The 21,868-nt window shown below is 39.8% G+C and overlaps 1 protein-coding gene across 7 annotated transcripts in view; it reads left to right on the top strand.

The window, feature by feature from the left end:
* The window catches only part of SATB1 (SATB homeobox 1), a 103,320-nt gene that overhangs the window by 9,050 nt on the left and 72,402 nt on the right, over window positions 1–21,868 (top strand). For 3 of the 7 annotated variants that reach the window (XM_047768990.1, XM_047769015.1, XM_047768998.1), the window contains 4 exons: window positions 15,633–15,867; window positions 19,575–19,751; window positions 20,525–20,651; window positions 21,427–21,550. In XM_047768990.1, the coding sequence (XP_047624946.1) occupies window positions 15,657–15,867; window positions 19,575–19,751; window positions 20,525–20,651; window positions 21,427–21,550 (639 nt within the window). In that variant the 5' untranslated portion in view covers window positions 15,633–15,656. Of the gene's footprint in view, window positions 1–11,978; window positions 12,914–12,994; window positions 13,041–15,632; window positions 15,868–19,574; window positions 19,752–20,524; window positions 20,652–21,426; window positions 21,551–21,868 lie in introns of those variants that run through there. The other 4 variants (XM_047769025.1, XM_047769006.1, XM_047769033.1 and 1 more) reach the window with 4 other exon arrangements.

Below are 21,868 nucleotides of genomic sequence, written 5' to 3'. Positions count from 1 at the left end.
AGAAACTTTGCAGTTAGCGTTCTGTGTCTTATGTAGTGAGCACACATTAAAGACTTATTAAATTAATAATAAAATCATGGATTTATCTTGTGCCGACATGGTTTAGTGGTAAAAGACCTTCCTGTCTAATTTTCTGTTTTCACTGGAGTTGTCTGCTCACTTAATCTACACATGCCGTAGTTTTGTGGATACTTGAATGCTTTTCTTCTCTGCTATATGGTCTGTCATTTTTGGACAGTAACACTGGGAGTTGTTTTATCCTCATTGACCTTGAAGATGAGGTGAAGTCTCTTTGGTTAGGTTCATGGTCCTTGGGTGTTTGGTTGTGGTAACAACCTGTTCTGAAGTCAGCACAGAGCCCTCCCCTGAGGTCCTTGCAGATGGACTACCATGTAATTTTTTTTTTTTCCTGATATTCTGGAGCCAAAAATACTATGTACTAGTGGCCCAAATCTGATTGATCTCTCTCTGTTCTTTCCTACAATAATGTTTTTTTTTTTTCAGGACCCCGCTGGATAAATATTGGCCATGATTATGGCATAAATAGATATTTTTTAAATTGTAGTTATATACATTGTTTAAAAATATTTTGAGATTTAGGGTATTTATGTCACTCCATTCCTTAAAAATGGGTGCTCAAGTTGTGGTAGGGTTGTGTTAGGTTGTGTTAAAACATTCTGAAAAGTTCCAGGCATTCTATGAAAGTTTTCTGAAAAAGACACTTCCTCTTTAAATTTATTTCATGTCCAGGGCTGTTTGTAAGACAGTCCTATTTTGTTACACAAAAGAAAGTATTCCTGAAGCAGTAACTGCTGTGTGACCTATTACATTATCATGCACATTCTGTCTCTTTAAAAACAGTCTCCTCTATTTGCCCTATTAATTGTTGATATGTTGCCATCCACGAGACAAAAATTAGAGCTGTAATTAAATAATCATGTGATGCTCCTTAGTGCCAGTGAGAGCAAACTCATTTTTCCAGGCCCTGATGGTCACTGATTATTGTATTACTACTGGCTTGCTTTATTCTTTTTTTTTTTTTTTTCTTCATGATTCTCTATCTGTAGATTACCTAACTACTGTCCTTCTTTTCAAAATTAAAGAAAAGAGAGAACGTTCAACCAGTTAATTGGCTCAGGGTCCTCAGGGATGTAAGGTAGACATACCTTTTTCTGCTTTTGGTCACCTGGTGGGTTCTTTGGGGAACCTTCATCAGTGGTGTGGTTGCCTGCCATTTAATTTACACTGGTGTTTTGGCTGGGATGAAGGCATATGGGGAATGCCAGGAGAATTACAAAAGGAGCCGGGTATTAAAATTCAGAAATGATTAAAATTGAAATAAAAGGATGCTGCTTCTTTGCCAGTACTCTGGCAGTCATAATGACACATAGAGATTAGTTTCCACCTTCATCTTTTCCTTCTTTTTCATTTCCTCTTGTTTATTGTTGACACATTTTCCTTATGTCTCCTGTCTCTCTTTTTGCACCATTCTGAATCCCTACTTCTCCCTCTTTCCTTAAGCATGGGGAAACCTACTTAACCTTATTATAACAATAACAGAATAGGTTATTAATATTTAATATGCACATGATTAAAATTTCTCCCTAAAACATAGGTCAGCTGTATTATTATTAACCGGCATGTAATTTTTCATTTAAAATATTCTTATTCTGCCCTTGCTGTTTCTGAAATGTATCCTACTTTAGTAGTGGTTTAATACATAATGTTTAGAAAACTGCGGTCGGCTAGTGAGAAAAGAACTTACCAGTCATGGATAATCAATTATGCATGAATTCAGATGTAACAGATGGAATCTGGTGAGTTAAAGTTTCCCTTTGCCGTAGTGGTTTTTTTTTCTTTCTTTTTTTTTTTTTCTTTTTTCAATTTGTTTGTTTGACACCTGTCTCATATATAAATAAACATCTAATGTAGCATGTGAGAAATTTCCTTATCTCTTTATGTGCTCTTTAAAGTGAACTTGATTTCCTTAAATTAAATTTAAGGGCAGAGAGTTTTTTATGTGGTCTTAAAGATGATCAGATTCTTTTCCATCACTTTGTAGATATGGAACCGGGTCCTGCTTGGCTTATAAAGGGTCACTCTTCTAGCTGGTAGAGAAAGAAACAAGACCCAAATATAGGGTTCCCACCTTTTCTCCACTTCTTTTCCTGCTATGTCATTTATCCTCTTTTGTAGGAGTTGCTTAATAATAGAGCACTATCATGGTAACTCTGGGTTTTAAAGAATTTCTGGTGAAAATTGTGGTTGACTAATTTTTAATTGTGTAATATTCTCTTGGATAACATGCAAATAGTATCTGTTAATGTACATATCATGTTATGTTATATGTATATTATACATACATTTATTCATACTAGTTGTCAGCCAAACAATTGGATTTTCCAAATCTCCTGAGAATGCTTCAAGATTTGGTTTATATCTGAAACTACAGCATATGCTAGCCACGAAGATGACTTTACACTAGCTCACAGTGTTGTAAATTCTTAGTGACAAAACCCCTTTGTGCAAAGTGAACTAAAAAGTTATTTTCAAAAGTCTCATTACCTCCACAGGGAGATAAATTTAATTTTCATTAAATATAATATGAATGTATAGTTTTTGGTTGTTGAAGTATTAAAACAATGAGTATTGTCCATCGTTTAAGCAATTACATTCTCAAAAGTTACAAACTGCTTCCCATCAAAAATTTTCATAAATATGCTGTTTGTTTCTCAAGTGTATTTATATATATATAAAATACAAATGAAAATAGTCCTTACAGAATAAATAAATGATTAAAAAATAGCCTGAAGGCTCACTAGTTCTGTTTTTAAAGTTATACTGTAGCATCATTTATCAACTTTTTGCTTCATATCAGCTGGAAATTTGCATGTATATTTTCAGTCCGTGTTAGTTATCTAATGAATTAAATTCCACAATAAACACACTAGTAAAGAAAGCTTCACCTGCAAAATAGGTAACTGGATATAGCTTCAGTTATAGCTTCAGTTATATTGTAAAACTATTTCTTAGGATTTTACTTAGCCTTTTATACGCAATAAATATGTAATTTTAATTTCACTCTACTATGTTTTCATATTCTTTAGTCATGTATCAGAAATATCCATAGGGATGAACTTCAATAAAATACAATTTATATATAAATTTCCAATACCTTAAAAACTCCATCATTAGTATAAAAGTCCCTAAGATAAAATCAGTAAGAATAGATTATAGGAAGCAGAATATAAGACAATATACTATAAAAAAGATATTACAAATTTTCATGCATAAGTAAACACTTTAATCTTAATTACTGTCATGAAAAAGTGACTGATAAAATTAAATGGGAAAGCCTTTTGGGTTTTTTATAACAAAATTTATATTCTTTTACTAAGAAACAGAGTCTAGAGTCTTTACATAAAGATAATTTGTAAATTATTACATTGACTTAACAACTACATTTATATAGTTGTTATACTTCTATGTCTGGACTTCATGAAAGTGGTTAACTGTGAGGGTCTAATGTTTCATGAGTGGTTCATTTTCACTCATTTTTTGAAAAATTTCAAAAAAGAATGTTTGGACTTCAGGTACTCTGTTGGTTTTGTCTATCCCTTCTCTTCTTTTGCTAAGATACAATAGTCTAGAAGAAAATTTGAAAAGAGAACCATTTTCTTGCACCAGAGGACCATCACATTACCTACTTTGGGTGGGATGTTGGTCTCTAATTACCAATCCATGTTAATTATCCTTGGGTCAGGTAATAATTCATCATATGAATTAATTATCCAGCATAGACTGGACTGTGGCTGATGGCAGGTAAGGACAAACAGTAGAGGGCTGGCAGCTAGGAGGCAGTTGTCAGTGTGTTATAGCTCATTGTTTTCCTGTGTGGCATGATATTTTCATGGTACTATATGTCTGCAATCTTAGGAATAGATGAAAGATTGATTTGCTTTAATTTTGTTGTTTTAAGGTTTTTTTAATTGGCTTAAAAGATACATACCATAAAATATGCCATTTTGACAATTTGTAAATATACAATTTGGTGCCCTTAATTACATTCACATTCATGCAACCAGTTCCAAAGTCTCTTCAAAATCCTTCCCATCATCACAAAGAGGACGTGGCTTTTGTGTTTTGAATCCTCTCCTTTGCTTCAACAAATTTCAAGTATTATAAGGATATTTAATTATTGTCCAGATGTGTTGCAATTGTTTCTGGTGTGGCTTTTCTTCCTGATGACCTGGTCTACTGCTTTGCAGAGATGGGCACAGCGCTATCAGATATTGCCCTTGGCTGGTAACCACCCCTGCCCCCAGTCTGGACCAGGATTCAGGTCTGTTGTAACCTCAAACTGTTTTTTCCTTCAAGTAAGCCAGAAAAGATTAGCAATAACATTCACATCACTAAGAAGATTTGGTTGATATGTCTTGGCTAAAGGTTGATTAGGAATGGTTGCTGTTTAAATTCATTGGAATTACAATCTCCTGAGCTTCCTGAGAGCAGCACAGTAGCTAGGGCTGTGGTGCCCTGCCCTTGGCTCTTGGGCATGGGCAATGTGAATGCTTCTCTTCTGCTTATGTGCAATGACTAAGTCTAGAAACGAACAGTTTTCATCTGTTTCAAAGGGAATCCCACTCAAGATTGAAATATGGGGGGAGAAAAATCCTGCTCAACTATGTTAAAAAAAAAAAAAGAATTAGAGAAAACTGGGATGGTTCTGGCTCCAGTAAATAATAGACTGGTTTTGGAGCTTTGCTTTCATGTGTAATTTTGTGGTTAGTCGCTTATGTCTGTGATGATAAATCATATACTTGCACAGGATTTCTGGCACCCCAGTAAATCTCAAGCAAGTGCCCAAATGCTGATTTATCCCAGTAGTTCCTCAAACAGTATACTTTTCCTCACCAAATCACTGATCTAATAGCTTGACCCCTCCCCGCCCCTACCTTTGTTTGTTTGTTTCAAACAAGCAGCTTGCCTGCATGTACATTTCTTGTATCTAGGGTGAGTGCTGATTCCCAGAACAGCCTTAACTTTTCCAAGTGATCCCAGGATTTGGGTTAAAAACTTCACATGAGGAAGTGGGATATCATAGCAGGTATATTTGATTTCCTGTCTCCAAAACATTACCTAAACCCAATGGATGCCAAACCTAGCTGTACTTGGAATCACCTTGGAAGCTCTAAACCACCACATACCTGACTCCTACCCTTGGTAGTAGGGTGCAGTCTGGACATCTGGGTTGTTGAAGTAGCTCGCAGGTGATATTAACATGCAACAGATTTGAAGAGCTACCAAACTTCCATCCCACACCTGACATTACTGCCTAAGGTTGCAAGACTCTTTGTAAGATTCTTACCAACACTCATAAAAACAATTCTTGGATTCCTTTCCCTGAAATAGAAGGTGCTGGGAGAGACTCCAGGAATACAGACATGAGTCCACCCTTAAGATACCAACAGACTTGCAGTTGAAAGGAGCAGACCTATAAATATGAAATGCCACACTGAAGGGCAGAGGTGGGATGGGGCATTGAGAAGGAAGTAGCTAATAGCTAGAGAAGGCTTCATGGGCAGAAGAGGTGCAGTCAAGCTGCTTATTAAAGGATGTGGCAGAAGGGAGGTCCCCAGGTGAGAAGGAGGAGGGCTGATGAGCACTCTAGAAGCAATGCAGTGGGGGTGGGGGAATAAGGCAACCTGAAACTCTCAACTAATTTGCTGGTAATAGCTCCATGGAGGTCTCAACAGCATTGCAGGAACACTGCCCCCTCCCTACTCAATTTTGGGAGCTATCACTAGCAACTTTGATGGAATTACTTCAGTTGTGCCTTATATCAAGGTTATGATCCGCACTAACATCTATGGAAGGAAACTAGCTTTTTAAAAATCTTGTCCAGTAAGTTCTTGCTTTAAAAAAAAAAAAAAAAAAAGGTAATATTTCTCAGTAAAAGGCCAGGATTATCCCATCAGGTTCTAGAAGCCAACAATAATGACTATTCATTTCCCATAGCCATCTTTCCCCAAACTAACTTAAACACTGACCTTTCTTAGCTTTAATAATGACCTTTGTGTAGTAAAACCATAATCCAAATTACCAACAGGTATTTACATCCACCTTAAAGTAATTAGGAAACAACTTTTGATCACTATCCGGCTATAGCTGAAACCCCACTTCTTAGGGAAAAAACAAAAACAAGGAAATCTTAAGCCCCATATTTAGAGCTCATTATTATTTCACTTTTATCTCTCCTGAAACATATTCAAGCTTTTTGCTATTATTTTCTGCAGTACGCCATTATTTGTTTGGTATTTGGATGTCCTCCCAGTTTGAGTAGGTATCTACATTAAAGCTTCCAAAAAAGCCATTTCTAATGGCAACTATGCTTATTTAATGTGGGGGTGGGAGAGAGGGTAGGGAATGATTGTGTGGCTTTCAGCCTCACCTATCAGCTATTGAAGTGTTCATAGAAAGCAGCACTTGGGGTAAGAGCATCTTATTCCAAATGTACTATCGGACCCTCTTCCCATACAGAAGAAAAGGTCTAGAAAGTTGTCTTAAATTTGTATGCAGTGGCATACAAGTCTCATTCCCTGCAACTTTGCAGATCTATGGGCTCATTCTAAAATGGAAAATGACTTCAATTTGGACATCATTAGAATGTCTGAGAGCCATTCAGCACCTCTAATACTCCTGACTAGGTCCCAGATTCACTTAGCTGTCTTATATAGAAGTTCTCCAGATAAGTGCTGTCCAATAGAACTCTCTGTGATGATGGAAGTGTTCTATCATCTGCTCTGTCTCATAGGATAGCCTCAAGTCACATGGGGCTATTGGACACTTGAAATGTGACTGAGGAACTAAATCATCAATTTTATGTAATTTCAATTAATTCAAATTTAAATGATGTAGACACACACACACACACACCACCTTCCATTGACGCCATCTAACTTTGGCAGTCTCTAAAAGGGATTGTCATTACATTTAAGGGTGGAAGTTGGTTACAAGTGACACTGTGAGCTTTGGGCTGTCATTTATTTATTCATAATGTAAATATTGCAAGGGTGTTGTATGAATCCCTGATACTATGGCAGTGAGCAAGAGAGTCTCTTCTCTCACAGGGATTACGGTCTACTATGGGAGATATTTATTAAGCCAGTAATTAGCCAAATTGTTCATTGATGATAACTGGGACAAAGGAGAAGTGCCACAGGCTATGGGAGTATAAAATGGGGACCATACCTTCTGGTAAGTTTAGTGGGAAAGTTTAATCAGAGTTGTGTTTATTCACTAAGCAGGAAAAGCTTCAGATGGCCTCCCTTTCCCAAGTTTTAGGCTAGGTCAGGCCAGCTGTGAGACCCAGAGCTCTCAGAGCAGGACAGCTGTCGTGCCATGCCAAGATGTCCAGAGATATGGGGTCTATCTGATTCAACTGCATGCATGTGCACACTGCAAACTTCTGAACTTGTTCAAATAGATCCTTTCCGAAGCTGTGCAGTTGTGATGATGTCAGTCACAGATAAGATGTGAGAAGAAGGGTGTGAATGTTTACAGGATATTGCATTTCCTCTCCAATATATGTTTTGACAAAGTTGTTTGGGCCCCAGCCCCAGTTTTTTCCTCTCTTCTCTTACACATTTGTATTTGGTCCATTCAAGAAACGATGTGGAAATCAGTCCTGACATCCCAGACAGACAAAATGAGACATATGACAGCAGAACATATGGCTCAAAGAGACATTCTTATATGGCCAACACAGACCGTATTCCCAGAAATTCATATATGGAAAACACCACCTGCAGCTAAAGCCAAAAAACAAAGAGTTGACACGACAAAAAGAGCAATATGTTATGTAAAATGTGCTGCTTTAAGAGTATAGAGAGATAGCCAACAGTATTTGAATTTAAAAAGATGAAAAACAAAAAACAAAAAACAACCCCACCACGTCCTTAGAAAGTGCTATGGTGGTAAGCATTGCTTTGCTAAAGCAGTCACTGGCGGAGTTGCCATATCTTAAAAGCGTTCAGATTCTAAATGCTTTCTCTGTTTATTACAAATGTATGTGCTATTCAGAACTCTGAATGTGTTTTAATGCTTTCGGATATCTGCCTGCATATTTATCTTAATACGGTGCCATCTGAAACATGCAGTAGAACTTTTATTATTAGGTTTTTAAAAAAAAAAAAACAAAAACAAAACCTTGTATATCTGTTACAGTGTTTTATCTCTGCTACCTTTATGTAGCCAGCCTGAATGCCTTTTCATGTGATAAAAAATTGATGCACTCTGTTTTAACTGTACATCCACATGTTAAATAGTTCATGTATTTGGCTTGCAATATTTCATGTTCCTGAGATTTTCTATTTTGATAGGTAGATTTATAAAGTTCATTTTGTTTTAACTTTTTTCAATACTTGCTTGCATCTTTATTGTCAAATATAAGATGCCTGTGTAGAATAAATTGATGTTTTTTCCCCCTCCATCATGATAGCTTATTTTCACATATGCCTATAAAGGGGTATTTTCCTAGTTACCTTTCTTTTCTTCTTTTTGATTTTATCTTGGGTTTATACTGGACAGTGCTCAAGTGGTTATAATGACTATTCTCTAAAAGGGTAATATATGGAAAGTTCATCAGTGTACTCTTATCTTTTTTAACAGTATAGTCATTATTAGATATCTTTATCCTAATTTTATTCTATTTATCATGTCCATCTTCCTCGCACATTTTTAGGTTTCGTGTTGGAGAATTAGTTTGTAATTCCTGGATAAAAGGTGCTATTCAAATTTAAAAATTAATATTTTTATTCCCGCATTATATTATCATTAGCCAGGTCATTAGGAGGCTAAGGCAGTCAGGAAGCTTTCTGTCTTATTTGTATAAATAATGGGATAACCATCATTTACAATATTTTTTTCTATTGTGTCTTAATACTGATATTTTCAGTAGCTCTTTTTTGGTCTTTTCTCTTTGCTCTGATTTTGTTTTGCCTAACAACTTTTTATTTTTTTTACCCCAAACATTCAACTTGAGTTGAATTTGCATGGATAAATGATTTTTTGTAGTCCACCACAGTTTTTCTCTATTTTTAAATGTTGCTATTGTTTGTAAATTTGTACAGTGTGATACTAGAATGCACTCTCCTTACTGAAAATCAGGCAGGTTTGGAGAAAACATTTCAGGCATCATCAGTCTGAAGCAACTATTAAAACATACATCTTGGAAATTCCTAATTTAACCTATCATATTGTAAAAATCATTGTCATTATAGAGATAATTGATTGTTATCCATGTTTTTCTTTTAAATTTCCAACATCTTTAAAAAAATAAGTACTTCCATCCACAATAGCAACTCTGACACCAGTGATTGTATTTCTTATACTGTAATTAAAATGCACTCCTCCATACTTCCCCACATTTCAGCTTTTAAAAAAGTGGTATCATTTGCGCTTCGTAGTAAAGATTGCATTATATTTATTATCTTGTTTTTGATGCTGTGTTTTGTGTTTTACTATCACATTTTTTCTTTCACTCTAGGCTTGTGTTTATATGTGCCAAGATTCACTGTTGCCTTCCTTGATTTTGACTAACCTTTCTGGTTTGTGGGTGAAACGTGGGTGCCATTAGAGTGATTTATTTTCATTGTGTTTCTCCTAAACTTGTCCTCCCCAGGAGGCCATTATTTCCTATACTTTATCTTCTGCTTTTCTTAGATTTCTAATGTACACAGTGTCTAAGAGTGTATTGGTAGCTTTAAAGAGCTTCATTTGCATATTTTCCTCTTATCTCACTACTTGTGCTAACTTGTTGCTTTTTTATGTGTAACAAAATGTTTATCTGACTGATTTTTCTCTTTTCCCTCCTAGTGTATTCTGAAAAATAATTCTTATAACATTTTTGTTTTCATTTAATGATTAACTGCCTTCGGGGCTCTAAGATGTTAATACTAAAACCTAACCGATAAACGCTGCATCTTTATTTTGGGCGAGACTGTAATGCTCTTCATTTTTACAGGAACAATATTTAGTAGATTATCTAAATAAGAGGATCATACTTATGTGCTAATGACCCTTTATCTACCTGGGTAATTTACCTAAGATTACAGAAATATTTATTGCTACAACGGAGGTACTTACCCACCCTAACTTTCCTGTCTTTCACCGGGTGTAAATTAAGAATGGTGGCATCTTTTCCTTTGTAATAACTAGTCAGGTCTCTTTCAAGTGACCCAAATTTTGTTAACTCGGCCACTGTGGGCCCTGTATTTCTTCCTCCAACGTTTTCTCTGGTTCGGAAGTGAGGGAGTTTTGAATCTAGCTCTAACTGGCACAGAAAGGCTCTTACTCATCTTTTTTGATCGTTGGCTCTTAATAGTTTAGGATTCCCCCTCCTTTGGGGATAAATATTCGCCAGAGCGTTTCGGGGATCGTGGCCTCTATTCCACTGCAAACGCTGGTGCACTCTCCGCGGGTCTCAGAAGAGCTGGACCTCCAGACAGTCCCCTTCAGCCACTTCCTGAAGTCCCCTAGCCTCGGTACTCAGCGCCCGTCACCTACCCGCTCGGGCCCCTCTACCGCGGGCCCTGAGCCCTCCTTGCTCGCTTGTCCCCCGGGTGTCCGCCCGCGACGCTCCCGACGTATTCCTTTCGGTGGCTTTTGTGGCGCGCGGGTGGGTGGTTAGTTTCCCCCGGCCCTCGCCCCCTCCGCCCCATCACTTTCCTACCCCGCCCCGGCCCTGCCTCTCCTCCCGCGCGGCAGCCACGCACACCTGCCCCCGCCACCCGCGCGCCGCGCCGCCCTCCCCGCGCGCCCGGCGGCCGCGGCGGCCCGGGCAGCCCCCGCCTCCTCCCCGCGCGCCCGGCGGCCGGCGCCGGCCCGCGCGCGGCGCCCTGTTATTCTGGGTATTGTGTGTAATAAACGTCGGGCCGCCTCACTCTAATCAAGCTCATTACAAATTCTTGCGCGCCCGGGGCCGGAAATCGTGCGCTCCCCCTCCCCGCACTCATTCACTAGTTACTCCTCTAGCTGCTTTTTAACTCGCCGCCCCCGCCCCCTCCCCCAATCCCGGCCCTCCAGCCCGGGTTTTAATCCCCATCCCTTTTCCGCCTGCTCCGTGCACCCTGCCCCCCCCCGCCGCCTTCCTCCTCCGCTCCGCACCCCTTCCTCCTCCTCTCCCGCCCCCTCCGCCACCGCCGCCACTCGCTCGCTCGCTCCCGCTCCCCGGACGCGGCGGCGGAGCCGGCCCCGCTGGGGAAGGGCTCGGGGCGGCGGCGGGCGGCCCGGAGGAGGCTGCGTGCTCGGGGCTGGGGCTGCGAGCGGGGTGATTGTGTATTAAAATGAGGAGGAGGAAGAAGAGGCAGCCACAGCGGCGGCGGCGGCAGCAGCAGCAGCGGCGGCAGCAGCGGCGCGGAGGGCTGCAGCCCGAGCGGACGCGTGAAGCCGAGCGGGGCGCGGCGGCGGCGGCCACCGCGGCCGGGAGGAGTCCGCTCCGAATTTGATGGGGGCAGCGCCGGCGGCGAGGGGGAGAGCGGAGCGGCCCCGTCCGGGGACCGGCGCCCGCCCGCACGCACACTCACCGCCGCGCGCGCGCCGCTCCTGGGGCCACCCGGCGACCGCCGGCCTCGTCGCCACCGCAGCAGCCGCGGCTGCCCTCTAGCCCGCCCGGGGGCCCAGGCGACTCCGGGGGGGGGGGGGCGCCCGCACCCCCCTCCTCCGCTTTCGGGAAACTCCTGCTCACTTGTGTCTGGGTTTCTGGCTCTCTTTCCCCACCAAGTCCCAGTGCCATTGTGGGGCTCGTTGTTTACCTCGGACTCCGGCTGAGTGAGAGCTCGGCGACTTTTGGGGGGAGGGGGCGGGGAGTCGGTGGCGGCAGAGGCGGCTGGGGTGCCTTCCGATCCCCCTCCCCTCCCCTCCCCCCAGCCCTCTTTCTCGGCCTCACTCTCTTGGCTCCCCAGACGCTCGCAGCCCCGCGTCCATGGGCAGGGAGGGGGTCCTCGGAGCTGTCGTCAGCGAGGGCCGAATCAAAAGTGGCATTTTAGTGCCTTTCCGGGGCTTTTTCCGCGACCTACTGCCCCCCACCCTCGCAGCCCGGCTGTAGATGCCCTGGTTGGGGGCGCGAGGCTGTGGGAAGAAAGTTTAAGGTTTGTTAATATCAGTCGCAATTGTTGGGGAGGGGGCGGGGGCAATCGGAGGGGAGCCGAGCCGGCCTTCCCCTCCCTGCGTTCTCTGGGGTGACTGGAGAATAATATTGCAAGTGACAGCCAGAAGTAGACTTTCTGTCCTCACACCGAAGAACCCCAGCGAGCAGGAGGGAGGGAGGGAATCGAAGGGACCTTTCTTGCCTTTCTGGAGACCTTGTCCGCAGTGATTTTTTTTTTCTTTTTTTTTTTTCTTTTTAAGAGAATCTCCACTCGCCACCTCGCCTCCCCAGCACCACCACAGTGTACCGCTCATAACGGGTTTTGCTTTGTTTTTACGATTTCCCCCCCAAGGAATCACTTGTCAGATCAATTTTATCTTCTCCCTCCTCCCTGCCTCCCACTCTCCCCTCCTCCCCCATCGAAAACCCAGTTCTCTGAGGTTAGACATTTTACAAACCATATATGTTGTTTTACGAATTGTGATTTTTTTTTTAACCCCCCTCTCCCATGGCTACTCTTCTAGACGCTTATTTCTGCCCTTCCCCCGTTTAGGGGGGGCGGGGGTAGGGGAAGAGAAAATAATACAATTTCAGGGGAAGTCGCCTTCAGGTCTGCTGCTGCTTTTTTTTTTTTTTTTTTAATTAAAAAAAAAGGACATAGAAAACATCAGTCTTGAACTTCTCTTCAAGAACCCGGGCTGCAAAGGAAATCTCCTTTGTTTTTGTTATTTATATGCTGTCAAGTTTTGAAGTGGTGAGTTTCAGGTCGGTTTTGCTAATTTCACTCAGTAAAACTGCAGTGTTTCTGTTTCTAGATAGTACTTTGCTTCTTTGTCTCTTTAAAAGGTCACAGTGAAAGCTTGGCCTGGATTGTGCCGGCCATATGGAATGGGTAAGGGCACAATCTCTTAAAATGTGATTATGGGGTTCTGTGGGGGCGAGGGAGGCGGTCCAGCATGGAACTCGTTGAAAAGGCTCCCTACACTGCAAAAAAAAAAAATAGGTTCTTGAAACTGGAATTTCATGCTTTTTCTTTTTCAAGGAAATAATTGCTGTGTCTGAGTTCACTGTTTAATTTGTGAATTATCATATATGGACTTCGTTTATGGACAGGGAATTGGGGTTTTGAGAAAAGTAGCCTGTTTTCTACATACCAGCCAGACGTTACAAAAAAGTGGGTTTTTAAAATGTGCAACTCAAAAGAAACTTCAGTCTGGCATCTGTTGAGGCTTTAGTTAGATCCTGTGCTGTCAGTCCAGCAGGCCTATGGAAGTTGCTCTTTGCAATTCCAAACTCAGGTTTGGTGAACTTTAGCCTTGGGCATAGAGTTTAAATGAGTAAATTGGGTGTTTTATGTGCATGTAATTTTGCTTTATAATATAAAGCTTTTTACAAGATGACTGTTTAATAGTTGCTTCTAGGTGGGTATTCAAAGGACAATTTTGCATGACCTATATGATGTTCTGATTGTCAATACATTAACTAAATTATCATCTATCAGTTTCACTTACTGTACAGCTTATAATGCTGTTAAGCCTCATGACTACTTAATATGTTTTGTAGCATTAACTTTGATGCTGTTGTCTACTCCTCTTGCCCCCCCCCCCCCCCCCCCCGCTCTTAAATTGCCCCACGGGTTAAGTATTTTCTTTTCAAATCATATGTTTTAAAATTCATCTTCTGCTCTAGGGAAAGGCAAGCAATTTCAGGAAAAGAAGCTCTGTATTATAATCCACATAAAGCATTATAAAGAGTGTTTTGAATAAGTTAATAATCACCACTAGTTTTGGCTTTAGACTACAGTTTAATATGATGGAAAAGAGTAATCTTGATAAAAAGTGGTTAAAAGAGGCACATTTATTGTTAATGAACCTCATAACCAAAAACAGATGGGACCTCGATCAACGATAAACCTTTAGTGTCAGTGTGCCACCCTGCAGTACAAGGATAAATAGCCATTATTTCTCTAACTTTATAGTTCTTCAATGGACATTCTTACGGCTGCTTTTAATCCTGCAGATTGCTATTGCTACCCCCTTCGGATCACCTCATTCCTTGATTATAATGGACAAAGTAAAACAGGGGGAAAATGCTTACAGAAAGGCCATGCTAATAATATAAGCTAGCTTTCAGATCTGGATCTCAACACCTTTTTCAGTATTTTAGATATACGTATGTATACACACATACACACTTACACTTACGTGGGAGATATGTCAAATTACCAGACAGCTGGAGGGAAGTGATAATTATCATATTTTTCTAGCTTTTCTTAATTTTATCCCCTTTTACTTAGTACTGGTAAACTCAGTACAAGTACCCTGAAAGGTCGTAAAATAATTCTACTTGCCTATTCTTATCGATACTAGTTACAACTGTATTTTAGAAGTAATTTTGATAACGTACTAATTATTATAAACAGTATGAAAATTGATGTCCAGTGTAGAATGCAACTGAAAATAATTATCTGTTAATTTTTTCTGAGGTTAACTAAGATGTTGACTTCATTGCACGCTGAAATTATGTTTGAACACTGGCAGTTGTGTTTTACCAAAATTATCAAGATTTTTTTAAAAAGCAAGTTTAACACTTCAATCTGATGTGTGTATTACAAAATATTTTCAGGTCTTTTGCTATTTAAGTTGCTAATAGCATTCTATCACTCAAGGACATCTAAATATTAACTCTAAGGCATTTGATTTGTAACACCTCAGTACTGGGACTATTTGAAGAAATCCTCCACTTCTAGCCATTTGCTTAGAGGTGGAATGATCCAATCATGTTTGAGGCAAGACTTGACTAAATCTTTAAAACAGGTCATGTAACTCTTGATACTTTGACAGTAGAAAACTTTTTCTACAAATTAACCTGCAAAGCCAACAGAGTTTAAAAAGCAGATGTTTGCTTCCTACTTTTAAGATAGTGTATATATGTAACATATAATATATATATATATATATATATATATAATGTGTTTTTTCTAAGAATTAAGTTGTGTATGAAAATATAAACAGACATCAGATCTAACATTTTGGGCTGTGATCATGTTTCCATCTTTGATGAAAGTGTTACTTTGTTCTCTAATAAGTTTCTACCTTTTAAAAATTTGGACTACATAAAAACAATGTGCTATTTTCTTTTTAGCTACGCTTGTAGCAATTCTTGTTGTAAAAGTAAGCCTATTTCCCCCCCATGTAGTTTTGCTGGTAGGTGATAAATTACCTTTTTGTTCACGTGTGTTGGTACAATTTCCACAAATTATTCTGTTAACTTGAGTGGAAATATAATGCTGTGATCTTGAAATATAGCAACATCTGCATTATATTATATATCTAGTTAAGCAGTTTTACAAATACATTGTATTTGTGGAGAGAAATACCCAGGGATAAAACATTTACATGGTATTATACATACAAAATGAGAGAGATGCAGAGCCCCCCCCCCCCCGCCAATTATAACATGTCTTCTTTTTAAATTCTGGCAGGTGATCTTTACAGAGTAACTGAGTATGGATCATTTGAACGAGGCAACTCAGGGGAAAGAACATTCAGAAATGTCTAACAATGTGAGTGATCCGAAGGGTCCACCAGCCAAGATTGCCCGCCTGGAGCAGAACGGGAGCCCACTAGGAAGAGGAAGGCTTGGGAGCACAGGTGCAAAAATGCAGGGAGTGCCTTTAAAACACTCGGGCCATCTGATGAAAAACAACCTTAGGAAAGGTAAATACTTCAAGCCAAATCCTAGAAAGCTGCAAGCCCTGTGTCCACCCAAGACCACTTGGTGTCGGGGTAGAGAGGCAGAACCAATCTTTGTCTATTCTTTTCCTTGATTCTCTTTCTCATCTGAAAGTAGTGACAGTTTCTGGCCATAGTATCAGTCATGTTTGAAAGTGTAGGCTCTGTTGATCGGAGCTTCTGACTCCATTATAGACTGAAGTCTTTGGGTGTTATGGATCAGAACTGAATTAAATATAATGGTCTCAGTTACACAAGGTTTCTATTGATAAGATATTAACTGTAGTAGAGGATATATAGGTGGATTTTTCTGAAACTAACCCTGATTAAGTATAAGTCACTTAAATTGTTTGAGGACCTGCCTGGCTTTTTCATAGGCTTACTAGTTGTAAAGCAGTTTCCCAGATAATGGAAGTCTTCTGTAATGTAGAAGTTTTGTGATGTCATTGTTTTGTGGTTTGTTTTCTTATAAGAGCAAATTCATTATTTAGCAGAGAAAAAACCTGATGATTCTAGTGTTTCCCTTTTGCTGTAATTGGGTATTTTTTGATAAAATAAAGGCAGATTTAGTCAAGTTTATAAAAAAGGATCTGTAGCTGTGTGATTCTGCTACCAATTTTATATCACATTGATGAAGTTTAACAATTTTGCATTCAGCACTGTTGTTTTTTATAAATCAGTGCCTGTCCTGGGCATAATGTGCATGCCTTAGAAGGTCTTTATTTGTCTCTGAATAGTTGTATATAGGGTTCGGATTTTCCTTACATTTGCTAAAGCAAAGGATAAAAAATGCCATATTGTAGCAACCAAGAATATTAAGTAGATAAAGTTAGCAGTCAGAGGAATTTCATTGTGTTTGATGCATAACATTTATCATACAATCATTTATTTTTTCCTTGGTTTGGTGAAAACAAAGAATATATTGATCCTGAAATGAACAGACACAGCAGTCCGTATTGTTAGATCTTTATCTATTAAAAATGGAAAAACAGCACTTCAGCAAATTCTTTGGCCTCTACTCATGATTACCCTATTTATTGATTGTTTGCCAAGAATGTATGCATCTTAAGAAAGCCAGGGTAAGAGCATTAAAAATATAATTTATTATGGCTTTTCAAACAGAGTGCATTAATATTGTACCGTGAAGCACTGGGGCTCTATAAAAAAGACTTTCTGACGCCTGCAAACATATAAGTTCCATAAATTCCTAAATAGGAGATTTCAGCTGTCTCTGGTATTATGTGATATTTGCACAGCAAACTTTAATGCCAGGACAGTTTTAGACAAGGATTCTACAGACTTCACTGCTCCTTATGGCAGACGTGCTGTTTACACAGGCTCATAAACCTTCAGCAAAAGCTTCTAAGACTGCCTCCAGGTTTAAATCATGTGGTATTTTTAGCATTCAGCAGTGACCAGCGCACTCCCCTTTTCAGGCTGGAAGGTTATGAAGTTGCTGGAGTTGGAAGTCTGGCCAAACACTCGCCTAAATAATCAGACAGTTCAGAGAAGGCTCCTGTTCAGCTTTATTCCCAGTATCAGGAGAACAGCGTGACAGTTTGCTCAAGATTTAGCAGCTAGATTTGGAGTCAAACGATACTGTTGTCACTTTATCCATAGCCCCCTTAATGATCTAATGGGGTCCTTCTAAATAAAATCCCATATAACTCTCATATATTTTAATAGTTTAAAAAGCTTACAGTTATTTCATAGGTCTAAGGAGCACCATTGGGCAGAACACGTCTGTATCATTCTATAAGAGGGAAAATCAATGCATATGTTTTTGTTGTACTAGTAACCCAACTCTTTGAAGATATCAGGATAGGGGGAGGAGAAACCAAAGTACAGTAATTTCACTTCCTGCTCAAGTGCTTCTTCTTCTTTTTTTTTTTTTTTTTTTAAGTATTGCTTCATAGTGACATTTTTAAAAAAAGCAGTTTAATTGAAGAGGGTTCTTTCCTTACTTCAAACCACAAAATTGCTACAGTCTTCTGGTGCTGGTGGTAGTGTATTTTACTCTTATTTTTCATGGGCATGGTTTCTGTTTGACGACAGCTAGATAAAAATTGTGGCTGAGAAGGGAAAGCACACCTGAAGAAAAAGGGGTTGAATGTTTTTGTTTATTTGTTTAGGAGATTTTGCCAAAGCGCCTTCACGCCAAGGAAGAAATCACTGGTTTGCATATCGCTGTTTTTGCTGGGGTCTTCCCCAGTCTTCTTCTGATCCCTGACAGGTTCTCTCTCTGGTATAAAACAGCTGAATGAGTGACAAGAATATTGGCAAGCTCCATGGCTTGTTTTTCATGCCTAGCCTGTTGGGTACCTCCAAATGAGTTTGTGAGCTTTTCTAAGTAAACCTAAAGGGGTTTGTTTGTCAGAGCTAGAATCTCTTGTGAACAGTTGACTAAAGCTGTGGTGTAGATGCACTTGAGAAAAATGTAGCCTCTTTTACTGCCAGCTTTGTTCAGCAGAAACAAGGAAAAAGAGCCTTTCTGAAAGGGCATCTCTGGTGTCAGGAGGAAATCCTGATTTTTTCGCTCTGCTTGGCATGCACGAGACATCTTCAGAAGTTGGTTGGATTCTGTGAGTCCAGAGGGCAGAGATTATAGAGGCATTAATGTTAGTGGACTAATTGGGGATCCTGGGTGCCCTGTTAAAGTAACCCTTGTCATCATTTATGCTAAAGATGATACCCTCCTGGCAGTTTGCCATAGTACAGTTCAGATGCACCTGCTTTTAACCCTTTTCCGTTTATCATTGGAAGCCTAACAGTGCGCTGCGTAAATACCTTGGGTCCTACAGCATTCCGTGATGCCTGTTTCTAGAAACCCTCTCTTCTCACAGTGATGTGGCCTATGTTTATTAATCATGTGGCTACTGACTTATTACATTGGCTTACAGTAAATAGAGAACCCATCAAGTTTCTGCAGATTCCTTTATCCTAGGATGTCCTAATGAGGAACACTTTCCTTTTCTCTCATGTTTATCCCATTTACTGTAACAGAGATGGTTAATTTTAAAGATGTACGGTTACTGTGAAATCTTTTTAGTCAGGTGGATTAAATGAGTAGCCATCAAAAAAATCATATTAATCTACATTATGCACATATTGAAATCATATTTTGAATATCAGTTTGGTTAAGTTTTGTGTTTCTTTTATGGAATCATTGAGGTCAGTATCTTAAAAAAGGGAGAAAATGTTAATAATTTTATAGTCAAAGATAATTTGTTTGGACACAAACAGGGAAACTTTAATATTGGCAAAAGCTCGTAAGAAGCATGAAGGACAAGCATAGTGAGTTACGTTTGCATGCTGGGTACCACTCACAGCAGATCAGACAAGACACTTACCCATCTCTCGTCAGCCTTATGATTTGATCAGAAAGGTTAATTCTGCATTAATTGATTTTGGAAAATGCACTGTTAAAATGAAAACAGGGTCCGTGTTACCTTAGGGCCAAGTTCACATTCTATTTCAGTATTTCTCTTCCAACTTAAAAAAATGAAAATAAAAGAATGTGTATGTTTGTGTATGCCTGCCTGTATCTCTGTGCCCTGTACTGCCTTGGAAACACAGACTCTGCTTCTCTCACAGTGGTGAAGATTTATTTTCATGGCTTAGTTTTTCTTCCCCCCAGACTGTATTTCTGAAGATTGTTGGTTTGCGTCCCTTTTTCCCCGTCCTCATGATAGGAACCATGCTACCAGTTTTCTGCGTGGTGGAACATTATGAAAATGCCATCGAATATGATTGCAAGGAGGAGCATGCGGAATTTGTATTGGTGAGAAAGGATATGCTTTTCAACCAGCTGATAGAAATGGCCTTGCTGTCTCTGGGTTATTCGCATAGCTCTGCTGCCCAGGCCAAAGGTAAATAATGCATACGTGGGGTTGGAAAAATTGCTTGGCATCCTTTGTTTACCTTGCAGCGAAAGCACCGAATATTTTTATTCAAAGAACTGTAGCCTGTGTGTGACATGGGTTCCTTCTAGACTGCGGCTTTAAAAAATTGGCTTAATTCAGTTTGGTTTAGTTAACACACATTTTGCTCATGTGGAATGTCGAGGTAGATTTTTTTTTTTAAATTACTTCAGCTGAATCATTAGTATGCTTATTGACCTTAATAATCTGCTCCACTGAGGACCCACAAGGAAGTGAGGAGCGTATTTGAGCAGATGGACTGTTGAGAGTCAATTTGCATTTATGACTGAATATCTAGTTCTGTTTCTTTTATTCTGTTTCTGATGGTTTTATGGGCTGTAAAGTATTTTTCAATGCTGATTCCCATTGCAATAGAGAATCTTATCTAAATCGTAAAGCCATTTAGAAGTGGTTCAGCTATGTCTTATTAGAACTTCCTGTTAAGTTAGGAAAATGTGGCCCATGCCTAGGTTTTATTGATGGGGTTTTATTTCCAAAATAATAAACAACCCCACCGTCATTTACATAATTTCACAATTTGGAAAGCTTAGCTGTGAATATTTTCATTGACCTGCCTTTTAGAGGGAAGGGAATCATTCAAACAGAAATAACAATATTGCTTGTGGTGGGGGGCCATAAAAAAAAAAAAAAACCAACCTTCTACTAGATATATTATCTGGAGGGCAAAATATGTAGTGACATATTCTCTTTATCTGGCATAGGGCTAATCCAGGTTGGAAAGTGGAATCCAGTTCCACTGTCTTATGTGACAGACGCCCCTGATGCTACAGTGGCAGATATGCTTCAAGATGTGTATCATGTGGTCACACTGAAAATTCAGTTACACAGGTGAGTCAGGATGGCAGTCCTGAGGCAGAACCTTCTCCTTACCTGATCTTTTGCAATAAAGCCTCTCTGGTCAACCTTCCATTGTTATTTACTCTGTGTTTCAGAAAGGTTAATCCAAAATGATTTTGTTACTTTACCCCTTCTGCTTTATATCCTTAACGTCGATCTATCATTGAAAAGCAACTCCCCTCCCCCACCAAATGTGTCAATCCGTGCAGGTTATCAAAAGACAAGATTTTTTTATATTTAGTCAATTAAATGATGCATTACAAGAAGGCATTTTACATAAAGTTTACTTAAGAGAAAAATATTTTTGCATATCATGAACAGTGCCATCTGTGTACATTTTGTGAAAGAATGCCTTATTCACTATTGCCGAGCTCTTATTTATTTATATATATATATATATTTTTTTTTACTGTTTTAATTCGTATGAACGGAGTCCTGAAAGGCAAACGGTTACCACGTCCCTGTTTTTCACGATGGCTCATGAGAAAGCAGTACACCTTAAATTGTCTTCCCAAGCGCATCAGAGCAGGAAGGTAGAAGTAACATGAAAAAATAGCCACCACAGGCAGCTGATGTATAATTCATGCATCGATACAGCAGATGTGTTGTATAAAGTAATTAACTAATCGGAACAATCAGGAGACCGAGAGCAATCTCCAGATGCATCTGTTTGATGCGCAAAATGAAATCTGTCTGTCTTAAAGGAATGTTCTGCAGCAGGATGCAATCTTGTCATAATCCCCTTTCTAATCTGTGTCTCCAATAGTTGCCCCAAACTGGAAGACCTGCCCCCAGAGCAGTGGTCGCACACCACCGTCAGGAACGCACTGAAGGACTTACTGAAGGATATGAATCAGAGTTCCTTGGCCAAGGAGTGCCCCCTTTCACAGGTACTTGACATCGCTTGTGATGTATAATAAGACCTTCTAGGCAGTCCCAGTCTGAGGTGTTATGGGGAGTTGTAGTCTGAAGCCGCTGGTATTGGAAGCAAGAATCTCCCCAAAATTCAAAGTGACTTGCCCACTGGTGACTCTCAAAAAGAAGCCTGATTCATTCTGAACTGAGCCTTTACACTTTTTTCTCCCATGGGGAAAAGAGTGAAGGAAAAAGCTGAGCAGAACTCTGCACTGGCTTGCTTGTCGATTCCTCCCCTGAGCTTAGAAGCTGCGTTGCCCTGAACACTCTTATTTAAGAGACTAAAGGTGGTA

This window comes from Phacochoerus africanus, chromosome 1 (assembly GCF_016906955.1).
Source record: "Phacochoerus africanus isolate WHEZ1 chromosome 1, ROS_Pafr_v1, whole genome shotgun sequence".
NCBI lineage: Eukaryota > Metazoa > Chordata > Mammalia > Artiodactyla > Suidae > Phacochoerus > Phacochoerus africanus.
Note: the sequence above shows the minus strand (reverse complement) of the source record. Positions and strands in the feature narration are given on the sequence as shown.